This window comes from Lutra lutra, chromosome 3 (genome assembly GCF_902655055.1).
Source record: "Lutra lutra chromosome 3, mLutLut1.2, whole genome shotgun sequence".
Taxonomy (NCBI): domain Eukaryota; kingdom Metazoa; phylum Chordata; class Mammalia; order Carnivora; family Mustelidae; genus Lutra; species Lutra lutra.
The window spans coordinates 4,243,566-4,259,495 of NC_062280.1; the positions used below are offsets into that span (position 1 = coordinate 4,243,566).

At 40.5% G+C, this 15,930-nt stretch overlaps 1 protein-coding gene across 1 annotated transcript in view; it reads left to right on the forward strand.

Annotated features, from left to right (window-relative positions):
• The window catches only part of MYO1B (myosin IB), a 180,203-nt gene that overhangs the window by 141,679 nt on the left and 22,594 nt on the right, over window positions 1-15,930 (forward strand). The window contains 7 exon segments of the mRNA XM_047720633.1: window positions 420-524; window positions 3,116-3,178; window positions 6,563-6,763; window positions 7,916-8,142; window positions 10,583-10,783; window positions 12,439-12,532; window positions 13,414-13,563. Coding sequence (XP_047576589.1) covers window positions 420-524; window positions 3,116-3,178; window positions 6,563-6,763; window positions 7,916-8,142; window positions 10,583-10,783; window positions 12,439-12,532; window positions 13,414-13,563 — 1,041 coding nt within the window.

Genomic DNA, 15,930 nt, shown 5'->3' on the forward strand with positions numbered 1-15,930 from the left:
TCAGGAAGACTCTCTCGAGCTGCAGAGTTTCACCCGAGAATGCCAGATTGGGAACTTGGGTGACAGATTATAAATCTCACTGTTCCTTTTCGGATTCTTTAGGGGAAACTATTTTTTTAATTTTTTTACCGTGTGTGGGGTGCTTCTCTGTCAGCTAAAATCTTCATCTTTGCAAACACTGCATAACTTGTGTGTACTTCATTCACGCACCTGACTCATGAACCATTTCTCGAGTGCCTGCAGCGTGCACGCCTGTGTGTGCCGGGCCTCGGTGTCCCCGGAGCTGTGTGCCGGGCCTCCGTCAAACCTGCGAGACGATGTGTGTATGTGTTTCTTGTGGACGGAGACGCTTGGGTGTCACTGCCGTGGGAGAGCTGATGGCACGGTTTGTAAGGCTGCCTTCGTTTTTCTCCCCGTAGGACAACAGCTTCGAGCAGTTCATTATCAATTATTGTAATGAGAAGCTGCAGCAGATCTTCATCGAACTGACCCTGAAAGAAGAGCAGGAGGAGTACGTACGGGAGGTAGTGTCGCCTGACGTTTTTTTTTTAGTTCCTTTTTTACTCATCATACAAATTGTGGATTCAGAAGTCGATATAAACAGGATTCTAAAATCAGATTTATCTAAGTTTAATCGTGTTGTATCTTTTACAAGTTCGTTTGTTACGACATCTAAGCTAACTGGGATTATCTTTGCTGCTCTGCTGCTTGTGCCTAGAACAGTGCCTGGCACATAGTAGGTTCTCAGTAAGTATCCATTGACTGGCTTGAGTCTTAGTAGATAGTAATGCGATGATGTAAAATAATAGCATGTTGAAAAAAAGAAAATGCGTCAGTAGAACGAGCCAGCAGCAGTGGTATATCCATACCACTGCTCAGCGGTTAGAAAGGAACAGTTGCCATTTGCAACAACGTGGTTAGACCTACAGGGCTTTACGCGAAGTGAAATAAGGCCGACTGAGCAAGACTAATATCATGTGATTTCACTCATGTGGAATCTAAAACACAAAACAAGATGAATACACAAAAGGCAGAATCAGACCCATAAACACAGGAAACAGATGATGGTCACCGGAGAGACGCGAGCTAGAGAATGGGCAAATGGGTGAAGGAGAATGAGAGCTACAGGCTTCCGGTTATGGAACGAGCTGGTTGCAGGAGTGGAGGGTGCGGCACAGGGAATCCCATCAGTGGGACAGTAAGCGTGTCGCGTGGTGACAGACGGGAGCTGCCCTTGCAGGCACAGCGTACGGTTCGGAGAAGTTGAATCACTGCGCTGTACCCCTGAGAACGTGACACTGTTTCAGCTATACTCGAAAGAAGTTTTTCTTTTTAAACCAATAAATACTTGATGAAGGGCTTATCCGAAGAGTATTAATCTTGGTTACTCCAGAATAAAACATATTACAAATGAAAGAAAAGAATAAAATAGTCCACCGTCCAAGAAGAAAAAAGGAGCAAGCAGTTGGTAAGCACAGTAACATGAAGGACTCCCAGACGCAGTGTGCTGACTGAAGAGAGCCGGTCCACAAGTCTGCACACTACAGCGTTCCATTGTACATTGTTCGAGAAGAAGCAGGCGGCAGAGACAGGAATCGGTCGTGGCCCAGGCGCGGGAGCCGTGAAGAAAGTAGGACTGCACTGGGGCAGCATGGGGGGGTTTGGAGGCTGGCTGTGGTGGTTACAGGACACCATGCTTTTGCCCAAACGTAGGAGAACGGTACACCCAAAAAGTCAGTGTCACTCTGTATAAATTTGAAAGTATTTGAAGACTTTGTTCAATCTTAAAAAGCATTGATTTTTAAAATTTTATAATAAAAACATGTAATATTTGTTGAGTCCTTACTAAATTGCCAGGTGTTGTACTAGTGTTTTGTATGGATTATCTCACTTAATGTAATTTGAAAATAATCGCAAGTAATGTTTATAAAGTTTCGTCCTTAATTATAAAACCATATGTGGTTTTTACCCTTTCATTTTTTAAATACTGTTTTTTTAAGTATAAAGTTATTTCAGAGAAAGGGAGGAATTATTGTATTGTTTCTATATTAGATTTGTTTCATTTGCTTTAATATTTTAATAATATTATTATCTATTTTTCTTCATTTTCTATAGTGTTACTATAAATCATTGAAGACAACAACTACTGTTTTATTTATTTATTTATTTTGCTTCAGTACAGAATTTTCTAATGTGATTGTTATCCTCAGTGTCTTAATAAAATAACCCATGTACTCAAAAGCTGAATCATAAATACTTCATCTTCCTTTTAGAATGATCACCGTGCTTTAGAAACATTTCACAGTGGGCTGGCTCCTTTTTTAACGTAAACATCCTAAAAGCCAGATTCATTCTCTTCCTGTCTTTTCATCATAAAGAGATTGCCCAAACTTTGATCTGTAACTTAAAACAGTTGGTACAGATTGTTTAAAACACATCTAAGAATATATAGGAAGATCCTTAGCTTGCCGTATGAATTAAGTTCCCCTTGGAAGAAAAATAAATGTTTACACTTAAGGGCAGTGTGTAAGTAGATGCAGAATGATTTGGTTTTGTAACTAGCATCAGAAGCAGTGGGTCAATTTTCGTGTCTTTCTTTATGTTGGAAATATTTTGTCTTACCACTGGGATATTTTTACATTTGAAATAGTCAACTGCCCTGCAACATGGGCTTGACTCTAAAATTTAATTTTTTCCTTGTGATTTCAAATTAAGAACAGAAAAAATGTGGGCCTTGGATTCCCGGGATCAAGTTCTGACTTACTTCCTTATAAACATTGTAAATATACACAAAGTAATATTGACCCAAAGGCCTGTTGAGTAAATGTTTGGCACAGGGCCAACGAAGTGCATGGGAAATTGCCACAGACAGAGAGTGGAATGGGAGGCGGTCTCAGAGCAGGTCAAGGGCACGCACTTCAGTCACATCATGTCAGTGGTAGACCGCTGAAGTCAAGGAAGATTTGGGAACCGGAAGAGGACATGTCGCAGCACTGATTTTTATAAAGGAAATAGAGAGGACGTGAAGCATGCGGAATGGCGCGGTGGCTGTTTTATAGGTGGTGGCATATGGTCTCATCATACAGAATCTGATTTGTTCTCTTTTGTCTCTCAGGGCATAGAATGGACACACATTGACTACTTCAATAATGCTATCATTTGCGATCTCATAGAAAATGTGAGTATTGGGTATAATTTCCTAAAAAATTGCTTAATAATAATTTCCCACTTAAAAAGGTCTCACAGCCTTCAATGTTAGGCTATAGCATTTCCACCATTTTGACACTTTTTGTTACTGAACTGCAGAGTTCTGGAGACCGTATTGTAGCCATCAGAGACCAGACACAGTTCTCCAGCACACACATAGACAGCTGGACGTTTTGATACTTGGCTGGGGTTTCTGGTGCTCAGCCCGTGGCCATATCACAGAGCCCATGCCGGGCATTCAGATGCCATGCCTTTGGCCGCACTGTTCTCGCTGCGTGCCAGGGGCCTAGGTCCAGCCTGTGGCTCCTGGGAGTATGAGCCCTGGTCAGCAGAGCCTCCGAAGAAACGTCTTTGCCAAAGCAGATACCCATTTCATTTCTAAAATTCCAGTAACCTCAGTACACTGTTCAGTGGTTACTATCAGAAAGAGAATTATCGGTGAGCATGTGGAGGAAAAGGAACCTTTGTGCATGATTGGTGGGAGTGTAAATTAGTGCAGCCATAATAGAAAGCAGCATGGAGATTCCTCAAAAAATTCAAAACAGAACTGTTGTGTTATCCAGCAGTTCCACTTGTGGGTGTGTGTGTGCAAAGGAAACAGAATCAGGATCTTGGAAAGATATCTTTACTCCCATGTTAATTGCAGCATTAGTCACAATATGCAAGATATGGAAACAACCTAACGGTCCGTCTTGGATGAATGGATAAAGAAGATGTGGTGTATATATACAATGGGATATTATTCGGCCATGAGAAAGAAGGAAATCCTGCCAGTGGTGACAAAACAGATGGACCTTGAGGGCATTACGCTAAGTGAAATAAGTTAGGCAGAGAAAGACAAATGCCTCATGATATCACTTACATGTGGAAGCTAAAAAAGCCAAAGAAACAATAGAATGGTGGTTGCTAGGGGTTTGGGGTGGGGGATGGGGAGAGGTCAATCAAAGGGTATTTACAAGATGAGAAGTTCTAGAGCTCTAATGTATAGCCTGGTGATTTCAGTTAACAGTGCCATATTATATATTTGAAAATAGGAGAATAGGTCTTAAATGTTCTCATCGCAAAAAGAAGTGGTAACCGTGTGACATGGTAGAGGTGTTGACTAGGGCTATGTATGGCAGTAATCATTTTGCAATATACAAGTATATCAAATTATTGCCTTGTATACTTTAAAATTCCACAGTGTTCTATGTCATTTGTATCTTAGTAAAGCTAGAAAACATTTTTAAAATAAGTAAATAAAGAACAACAAACATGCTCTTCAAGTTAAGGTAAAAGAGGATAAAGGGACATGCTCTTCCTGTTACACGTTCTTCAGGTTAAGATAACAAAAAACATGTTCTTAGAGTTAAGATAAGGAGGTAAAGGGACAGTCATGGGAGCTGAGCTAAGTGGGACCCCAGAAGTGGCTCCAGTATAGACCCAGCTTTGGGGATGTGTGTGGGTGTGTGTGTGTGTGACTTTGCAGGTGGCCAAGGGCAATGGGTATTTTCAGGTGACCAGCTACATCTGTATATATGTGAAAAGGCTTAAAGTATGAAAAATTACTAGATAAATCTTAGATTCCAAAAGGTTACTAAATATTTTGTTTTTACATAGTAGTCTGTAGTTTATTATAAATTGAATTGGTTGCAGGAAGATTGATTTGTATGTGAAAACCTGGAAACCCTTTTTTAATGTTTAAGATTACTCACACTCTTGGCCTCGATACCAAAGTTATTGAAACTTATTTTAAACAATGAGTAGACTTTATTGTCCTACAGTCTTTTTAGCTGTCAGTGGTAGTGTTAGTTAGTGCTGAAATAGAATCACAGGCTCTACGTGTCCGGCAAGTCACTTTCTGTTCATCTGTAACAAGACCTTTCAGACATGATGTAAGCAGCTGGTGTCTCTTCCCTCAGTTCTTAAGATATTCCTGAAACTGCACCTTGAGTTAAATAGAACATTAAATCGAATATTCTGAAGTATAACTTTTTCTATTAATAAATAAGCTTTGTTTTGAAATATTTGAACAATGTTGGAAGGTGAATGCTAACATTCCACCTAAAACAATTCAAAACTAATCTAATATGCAGAAAAAATCAGTGAATTTACTGAAAATTTTTTCCTTGTAGTTTGTGACTAAAGTAATTTGCTCTGAGAACTTTAACTTTCAGAAGTCCCGACTTCTTTTTCCTTTATAAATATAACATTGAACTTAATTGTTTCCCTTCAAGAAGGAAAAACAGAGAGAACCATGGTAATACACTTCATTTAACTAGATGATCTCAGCCCCAAATCCCCTTGCATACATGACTGAAGAAACTCAGGTTCACGTAGGAGCCTGGGTACGTAAAGGAAGTGTTTCCTTCCAGCATTACCTAACAATGATGTTTACTCTGGGGCTGTCGTGAACACACTTGATTCCTGAGTCCGCACTTCCCCTGGGGTTTTGTGTGGAATGAGCAAATGCTGGTCAGAGGAGGTCATGGCCTTGTGAGGAGAAGGAGAGGAACCGGGAGCTTTGGCCTGGTGGAAGTGGGTGGAGTTGGTAGTCCGTAGAGTGGATTGTTCTCTTTGGAATGGAGACGTATGGGCCCCATAGGGGCCATCCGGGGAACAGCAGGCTTAATTTAGCAAAGTAGAAGATTCCGGATTTTTTATTCAGTTTAGCTGGGCTGACTGCTCTTGGGATAAATATGATTAGAGGGTCTGAAAACACAACAAATTCTCACTTGTGTTCAACATTCGTTTTGAAATTTTATGTGGAAGAATTTTATTCTAAACAGATACTCTTGAAACAGCTCGATCGCCTTGATTCCGAATCACATCTTTTTTTTTTTTAATGCCAGAAAATAAACTGTATTTTGAACACAAGAACAATCTGAAAACATCTGAAACCAATTTCCTTCTCAAGCTATGAATCCAGTAACAGCCTTAGAAGACTGTGCTTGTGATTTATGACCACATGTCATAGACATTGCATTGTCACATTTGGTTTCTTACGTTTAGATTTGGGTTTGAGTGTGTTTGGAATATGAGGTCTGATATGCCTTTTTTGAACAGTGTGAATTTCAGTCATCAGCCCGCCAAGGTAGCTGAGGTGACTTCCAAGTCCCGTTCTGTGGGGGGCAGAGTGGGGGAGGGAGACTGACAGCGACCCCTCCTCCCCCCAGCAGGCATGCACACCTGGGGCTGCGGAAGGGGGTTGGCTTCTGTGGCTTTTTGTGACTGGTTTTGATTCTCTGCTTTTTGTTGTTACCGAGCAGAATTTTCTGGTGACTAAGTTAATTGTGTTTGACAGTGTAATTGGGAATAATTACTTAAACAATACAGTGAGGAAGGAAGGAAACCCTTTGTACTTCCTTTCTCTCAGAACACAAACGGGATCCTGGCCATGCTGGATGAGGAGTGCCTGAGACCTGGCACCGTCACCGACGAGACCTTCTTGGAGAAACTCAACCAAGTCTGCGCCACCCACCAGCACTTTGAGAGCAGGATGAGCAAGAGCTCCAGGTTTCTCAACGACACATCCCTGCCCCACAGCTGTTTCAGAATTCAGCACTACGCTGGCAAGGTGCGGGGAAGCCGCGGGCACCCAGCGGGCCTGCAGTCCTGCCCTTGAGGAGGCCGTGCCTCAGGGGTGGCGTTTGGACCAGGGCCAACTTGTGAGGATGAGTTGCCGAAATCACAGAATCAGTAATTGTCCAATAGAAATGGAATCTGGATCACGCTAAGCCAAATCCTACCTGAGAGCTGAAAGGGAAACCCAGTGCGCTTAATGAAAGAGTGCGAGTGTATCTTAAAAATCAATTTTATTGTTTCCAGGCTCTCCGTTATCCTATAAAAATAGATCTGTTGACACAAATAAAAGATTTGCTAGTAAAAATCAGGAGTCACTAAAGACTGACAGTAAGGTTTTACAAGCATAGATCACTTAGCAAAAACTGAATTCTTAGATTGAGATTTTGGAACAACAGTGGGGAAAATACCTACTTTTTAAAAAAAATACTTATTAATTTGCTTAATATTTGAGGAAATTAATTTATGTCACCTGAGATCTATAAAGATAAAACCAGTTTTGACAATAGCTTGATTTTTAGAGTCATCAAAGAGTATCATTTGAGGTTAATGCCTCCTTTCTTTTACATAAGGTTGCAAATGCCAAAGAGAAAGACATTCTTAATTATATATTTAGTAAAAATTAAGTATATAATATCTGAATTTCTGTTAATTTCAAAAAGTTGAAACTTGGTACTTCTATATTTTTTTTTTCTTAGCTTATGTTATTAAAAGATACTTTTCTGGTCAGTGTATCTGCCCGCTTATGATGTCTGAAAATATCAGTGCCATCTCTGTTTTCTTCTATCTTCTTTTCAGCAGACTAGAATTGGCACCTGTGAACTTAAAAAAAAAAAAAAAAAGAAAAGTAAAACCTCAAAAATGTGCTCCAACACCAAAAAAGCCTAAAATCCTTTGAAAATGTTATGATAGTATTTTTGGAGTTTATTCTTGCAAATCCTGAAGTATAATAGAATTTATTTTGAACTCTTCTGTGATTTAGACAGATGGAATTTAAACTTGAAGGCTAATTCCGTATTAGGAGTGTGACTGCTGTGCGGGGTGGGGGGGTGGCTTGATGGGAGAAAGAAGAGGCTGCGTTGTGGATAGTCGTGGACTATTTCCAGTGGTTGTGTGACGCATGGGCTGTTTCCTGTGCTGCTCACAGGTGCTGTACCAGGTGGAAGGATTTGTTGACAAGAACAATGATCTTCTCTATCGAGACCTGTCCCAAGCCATGTGGAAGGCCGGCCACACCCTCATCAAGTCTTTGTTCCCCGAAGGGAACCCTGCCAAGATCAACCTGAAAAGGCCTCCCACAGCAGGCTCTCAGTTCAAGGCGTCTGTGGCCACACTGATGAAAAACCTCCAGACCAAGAACCCCAACTACATTAGGTATTTCTGGCACATGAAATTCTTTGACAGGTTCATTGGGAAGGTCCGTTCAAGGAAGACCATTTCCCTCTTGGCCTAAATCTGAGTATAGCCCCCATGGAGAATAACCCAAGTTCTTCCCGTTGGATAATGTGGTCTCTTGGGTTTGCTTAAAAATACTCCAGTGCCCCTCCCACCCCTTCAAGCAAGGAATTTTAAAACAGAGTGAGGGCATGAAGTTGCATTGTGGGCACGTAGGGTTTTTCACTTTTTCTATCTTTGTTTCATGACATGTTCAGAAACGTAAGCATTTTTCTGGTAAAGGTTTTGCAGAAAACTCTTCTATGGGACTCATCTTGTTACATCAACTTAGAGCACAGCATTAAAGCAAGTGGGGCTTTAGTTACAACTTTGGCGTTAGATAATATATCTTTCTGTGAGACTTACAGATTTGGAGAAAGGAATGACTCCCAAAACAATCTAAAATTTTTCAAAGCAACAGAAAGAATTCCTTCAGAAGCATCTGGTCTTTTTTCCCTGTTTCCAGGCACCTTAGATCTCAAGATTCAGTAAAGACCAATGAGGATTGGAGTTTTCAGTGTGTGTATTTGGTGAACTAGATAACAGGGGATGTGTGTCTAACAGGTCAGGTTTCCTATAGCGCGCACACACCCACACATCACTTCCATAACTGTCTTTGGAAATGCAGTTGTGAGGAGCCTTGTGGGAAGAACATTTTTTTGTGGTTTGTTCACTTAATGTTTATATTAGTAACAAATGTAAACAGTCAAAACCCCCTGGTTTGATTGCAGTCAGGTTGGAACATACAGTAGGTAAAGATCCTACCTTCAAAAAAGAAAAAAAAAAAAAAAAACCAAAACCCAGGAAACTTTCTGTGGTCAGTTGCTTTTGTTATTCTCAATTAAGTGGACTTTTAAAAAGTTTTCATTTAATAACAATTTATATGATGTGATATGTGCACATCCTAGGTGAACAGCTCAGTTATTTTTTCACCATTTTATTCACTTGACAACCACCAGTCCCGGTCAACTAAGGAACATTCTATTACTTCATAATGTTCCTTCATTCCCCTTGTGAATATATTATATTTTTTTCTAAAGTCTTTGTAGTTTCAGATTTCGTATTAAGGTCCATATTTTTCCATGTAGATATCCTGTTGCTCTGGCACCATATATTGAAAAGAAAAAAGATCTCTTTTTTATTCAGTTATCTCGATGCCTTTATTGAAAATCAGTTGAACACATGTGTAAGTGTCCAGGTCTCAACTCCCTAGGCTGACCCACTGATCCAGTTGTCTATTTTTAAGCCAAAGGGTAGGCATTGTTTTTGTAAATGTAAAAGGAGAACCATAAAAACACCAGTCAAACTAGGTAAGACTTAATTGTTCATATATTATATGTGTGTAGGATTTATTTAATACTTGTAGGTAGGCAGATTTAACCATAAATGTTTAACAGTGTATTAATTAAGATACAGAGATTGCACCCCTAAGATCCAGACATAACAATGGCCTCCACAAGACTTACCTATTTCTTATGTAACTTCTGGGTATAAGGGCTTCAGGGCCAATCCAGCATCTTCTCCTGTTTTGTGGCTCTGTGGTTCCCAGGTTTTCCCCTCATCCATATTGTCAAGGATGGCTTCCTACTATGGCTCTACATTACCAGCCAGCAGTTAGTAGGAGAAGAACAAGGGGAGTACAAGACCCTTCTTTTTAAGGGACACACTGAGAAGTACCATATATTAATTCTGTTGTGATCCTAGTGGCCAGACTTCTGATCACATGGCCACACCTATTTGCAAAGGAGGCTGGGAAATGTAGTCGTTCCTTGGGCAGCAAACCGTCCTGGTAGAAAGGAGGGAGATACAGGGCAATACGGAGACAGCAGTGTCATTAATAGTTTCATTGAGTTATTTCGTACAGTACAGTAGAGTATATGAATCTTAATTTTGTACAGCTTGTTGAAGTTTTATGTATGTATACACCTGTGCAACCCCATCCAGACCAAGATATAAAACATTTCCATCATCCCCGAAGGTTCCTTTGTGCCCCTTCTCTGTCCATGCGTACCCATGTGTACCTCTCCCCAGAGATAACAACAATACCAATTTCTAACCATAGATTTGTTTTTCTTGAACTTCATATAAATGGAATTTAAAAATATGTACTTTTATGTCAGACTTATTTCAAACAACAAAATGTCAGTGATATTCATCCATGTGTTTATTGGATGCATTAGTATATTCTTTCTTAACTGACACGTGTGTCATATTCATTTTCAGGTTTCTGTAAAATGGTTTAAAATAATTTCAAAAGATGTGACTAGGTTTCCCAAGAAGAATAAATAATTATTATGAAATAATTATATACTCTACTTTGTAAAACAGAGATCTATCCACAAGAGACAGAGTTCAAAACCTAAAATCTCTAATTTTTTAGGTGCATCAAACCAAATGATAAAAAAGCAGCACATATCTTCAGCGAGGCTCTGGTATGTCATCAGATCAGGTACCTGGGTCTTTTAGAGAACGTCCGAGTGAGAAGGGCAGGCTACGCCTTCAGGCAGGCCTATGAACCGTGCCTAGAAAGATACAAAATGCTTTGTAAACAAACATGGCCTCACTGGAAAGGACCAGCAAGGTAAGAAATTCATTGATCACATTTAATAATGAAGTTTTAAAGCATGCAAATCCCATGCTATTTTCCTCACATGCTGTTAGTAGAATAGAATTCTCTAGCAAGTCGGATGCATCCTCTGTGTTGGGCCCTCTTCCATCAGGGTACCATTTTGTGCTAATGCTTGATTGATTATAGAGGCCTCGATTGTAAGTTCCAAACAGGGCTTATCAGATCCACATTTGTAACTTGGACTTTTAAAAAAAATTTAAAGATATGCTGTGACGAGTTCGTATGAAGGGATTTGTAATCGCTAAGTATATTTGTGTAGAATCATAGAAGGATTAGAGGCACCTCAGATCACTGCTCTCCGCTTCTGGTTTTCTCCTCTGGGGAATTAACTTAACCCCAGAGACTGACAGCGAATGGGGGTGTGGGTCTTGCTCTTTGCCTGGGTCTTCACCAACTAAAGAAACAGATGCAGGAGCAGATAGGACTCAGAGTCAGTGTTATTGCTGATAAAGCTGGACTGGAGAATCGGGCAGAGTCCGGATCCGGCCGCTTTCAGCCCATCTTCCCTGAATTGTACTCAGCCATCTAGTCCCAGATAGCGCCGGCCTGCTGCAGGGCCTTTGCATGGAGCAGCCCCTGTGAGCTCTCCACTTGCAGAGAGAACTCGCATGCTGCTGGATTCTGCTGCAGAAGACAAGGCAGGCTTTGGCTGTCCGGTGCTCGCGCTTCTGCTCTTGCCAGTCGGAGAAGCTGGCCCTTCTCTGCCGGTGGTAGAGGCTCTCCTAATGAGCACAGGAAGGCCAGCATGTCCATTTTACAGGCCTTTGCAGGAACTAGGGATTTGTTCTCACCATCTTGCTATTGCCTCCACATTCTCACTGGCCCTGGCCTGGAAGAGGAGCATTGATATAGTGTTAGACGCTCAGCCTGTATTACAAGGAGATGAACTCCAGATATCTGATACGGTCTCTGAGGCACAGTTCAATACCCAGATAATGTCGGATCTGGGTGCTGTTCCTGCTGCTAATTGCCAGCGTATTATGGTCCGTGTTTACCATATAATACACAGAATATCTTCACTCCCTGCCTGGAACCTAGTTCGTAAATTGGTGGGTTGAAGTTTGATTAAAGATTGGTGTTGAAAGCGGGGTCCAGGCTGGAGAAGTCAGAGCCCAGTTCAGGCCTTGCTCCCATCACATATGGCCTCTGCTTCATTACACCCCATTGATCTGGCCTTTAGCATTCTCTTGGGCTCTGCCTGTGCCGTGAGGCACAAGCACAATATTAAAAATATTTTCAAAAATTAACTGAGTGGGTTCAAATTGGATGTGAATTTCTTGTACCCCTCTTGGTTCTGGTTGGTGCTTTGTCATGGGTATATTTGATACAAAGATTGCCTCTGCTAATGAAATCAAGATACTGGCTTTAATACCATATTTTCTTAGACTACATAGTTCTGAACCCAAATTTATTCTTTTAGCGTTACTGGATTTGGTTTAATTTGTGGAGTTCAGTCTGAAGAATCTTTGACAAAAGCCTGCTTACTGAAAGAGCAGTTATACTTGGAAATCAAGCTATTTTTTATGCTGCTGAGAACCCAATACCATGATTAAAGATAACGTCTTTTTGTAACTCAGAAAACTCACTGTTTTTGTTTATTTTTATAGGGCTGGTGTGGAGGTTCTGTTTAATGAATTAGAGATTCCTGTGGAAGAATATTCCTTTGGTAGATCAAAGATATTCATCCGGAACCCAAGAACAGTATGTAACCAAAAGCTTGACCCTCTGAACTTTTAATCATATAGGCAAGTCCTTACAGGATATTTAACTTCATTACATCACCCAAGATGCAGCCAGGAGAGCACATTCTTGTTCTTTCTGCAGACATCCAGGAGGATGACAGAGTAGGGGGCAGTAGAAGAACGTGTGTATTTTTAATGAAACATCAGAATCTTTGAACCATATAATACACATAATAGATCGTACAACACTATTAAAGGAATGGTGATATAATCTCCCTAATTCATAGGAATTGGGTTCTATAGTTCAGTCTATATTTATTATAGTCTAAATATAGTTCAGTCTATTTTTATTATAGCTGAATTCTGCAGTAATTTGGGGAAAGACAACCCTATTTGAAGTACATGTAAACATTCCTATTAAAAACATTTTTAAGGACACTTAAAAGTTCTACGTAGGAACTCCAAGGGAATGTTTCTCATAAATGAATATAGACTGGCATGAAGTATAATTAACGCAGCAGTATCTTTGGTAATTTGGAAATTTGGAGACTCTGGAAAATGTTTGAATTATTCAAGAGAGGATCATTGTCAGCATCTCTGTACCCTCAGTAGTTGTATCCCCATGAGAGCGTGAAGGTAAATGGGGGCTTCCAGTGCAGCCCTTCTCTGATTTGTCATAAATTCTGCGTCATCCTGTTGTAAATAGTGGATCTTGTATGAATTCGTCAAAATCAGTCTTCTTAGGGTTATTGTTCCTTTCATCTGTAATTAAGACAGTTCGTTTTTTTTCTCAATGTGTCTAACTCAGCATCATGACCTTTTTACTTCTGGGGATGTCTTTCATGCATGTCATGAAGTTTTGTTAGACTTTTGATACATCCATCTATCGTTTCTTATTAGTTATTCAAACTAGAAGACCTGAGGAAGCAGCGTCTTGAGGACTTGGCCACTCTCATTCAGAAAATTTATCGGGGGTGGAAATGCCGCACACAATTCCTGCTAATGAGGAAAAGCCAAATCGTGATAGCCGCCTGGTACAGGAGATACGCGGTAAGAGCCTCCAACCTCTTTCAATCTGTAATAATGATGCTCGTTTGCAAGTGTTTGTTATGTACTTAACTATATGTGTCGTATTTATGTATTCGGTTACCCCAGCAACCTCATGGGACGAGTGCTCTTGTGGCACCTTTGTGAAAGACAAGGAAACTGAGGCACGAGTCGTTAAGGAACTTGCGCATGGTCACACAGCCACTAAGTGGCAGAGATGAGGTTTGCACCCAGGACAACTTGAAAGCTCGGGTTTAGTGTGTCATAACACTGCCTTCCACTGCTACAGTTACCTGTCGTGGGAGATTGAAATCTTGAAATTGCTCATCAGATTGGAAGGGGCAGTGTCATTTAACTCTCTTTAGACGGTAGGGTCACTCTTCTAGAGTAATTGGCTGTTCTCCATGTATTGTAGCTGCACTGAAAATGGCTTCATTCCAGAAAACTGATGCCTCGTTTGAGTAGAATTCTGGGTTTGGTGAGAGAGTTGGGTTTCCTTTAGTCCTCAGATAGCTAGCATACTAAGTAGGGGGAAAGACTCAAAAATTAAGTGTGCTTACTTAATGGACATGGAATTTCTTTTTGGGATTTTCTTTCTCACTTGATTATAGATGTCTCACTGAAAGAGTAACATGTTTGATGGCGGCCTGGAGGTTGCCTTTAGGCTGGCTTCAACCAAGGCTGTATTCTCACAAATGAATTTTAGAGATAAAAACGCTAATCCTAAATGTTTTCTCATTCTACACATTTGCTCTAGAGAGTGAGTTGGAAGATGAATGGAATTTGCTATCAGATCTCCCTTAGGGTTTTCTGTTTTTCTCCTACAGAAATGTCTTACTAGGAGGCAGTGTATAACCAGGACATAGTGTTGCTGACCTAGTCTCATGTCGTACATCTTAGCATTATATGTTCAAGTTTGAGGAGTTAAGGAGCTACTTAAATGATTAAGCCAAAGGAAAAAAAATTGCTTGATCTTTAAGAGAGTATCTTTAAAATTGCTTCCTCTAGTTGAATGGGTACGACCAACTAGTATGGGTATGGTCGTATGAACCCGTCCAGCACGATGGTAGATGCATTCCTTGTGTTCTGCAGAGGTGCAGAGGACAGTTGTCACCACCCTGAGCTGTGGTGGGTTCTCTTCTGTGCACATAGCAATAGCACGTTATGTGCCAGAATGGCATTTCTGCAGATTCATAATGCTCTATTTTGTATTTGCCAGAGAAAGGAGGATCAAGAAATCGCCAGTCCTCAAGGACCATTTTTATCATTCATTTTGAGATCATTAAGAAAATCCAAGTTTGGAAGTGTAGTGAATTCCTCTCTATCTTGAATCCTACCAATGTTTTTGCAATACCTGCTCTGAGGGGCTCTGGGGAGAGCACCATGAACAAAACAGCCTCATTCCTGACCTAGGGCTGCTCTCTAGCAAGGCTAATATGGGTGTAAACAAGTAAATAATCAGAACAATTACAGGTTGTAGTCAGTGCTAGGAAGGAAACAAGAATACTGAGATAAAGAAGAGCAGGGAGTTAGGATATAAATTTAGATAGCATGGTCAAGGAAGGCCTCTGGAAGGGGCATTTCATCAGAAGGCTGAGAAGAAACAAGGCAACAAACCAAGAGCGGGTGCCATCAGCACCTTTCCTCCCTGTCTAGAGCTATTGTATCTCCAGACGATGAAAAGAGCCACCACATTAAGTATCATTAAATCACAATGGTGAGAGCTACAAGGACTATTGATTTTGAAGAATAAAAACAAATGATAGCCTAACTTTCAGAGAAAATATTAATTTTGTTACATCTGCTTCAGAATTTGAGCTAAATACCTCCACCAGTTAGCTGCATGTTATCCAAGCCAGTGATTAGACTCAGTATTTTTCCTCAACCAGATAACTCAAACATCTTCTCCATGCCTATTTGCATTATTTGCTGATTATTTTAAAATCCATTTTCTGTTTAATGCATCTATTAGATAAGTTGTTTGTTTTTTTATGAGATGAGTTTTAAAGTGAGATAGAGTTATTTTCAAACCATTTAGGAATTTCAGAAGAGAACAGTGAGGTACTAAGAAGATGTCAGAAGTGATGGTCAGAGATGGTGGGTGTAGTCTGTTCTGCAACACGGAATATTCCTCTGTGAGGAATCTGGGAGGTTTTCCAGCTCCTCGTTTGACAGATGAGGAAACGGAGACCCAGAGAAGGTGGTGACTTGTCCAAGGTCGTTTTCTCTGGCATTCTCTTGCTTTGCTGCTCATGTGTTAAGATCACCCTGTGTCCTCTGAGCTTCCCAAATATAGTCTAGAGTGCTGAAGGGCATGTCTCCCCCCCATTTCCAAAGTGAAAGAGGCACAGGATGACGTCAGTACATTGT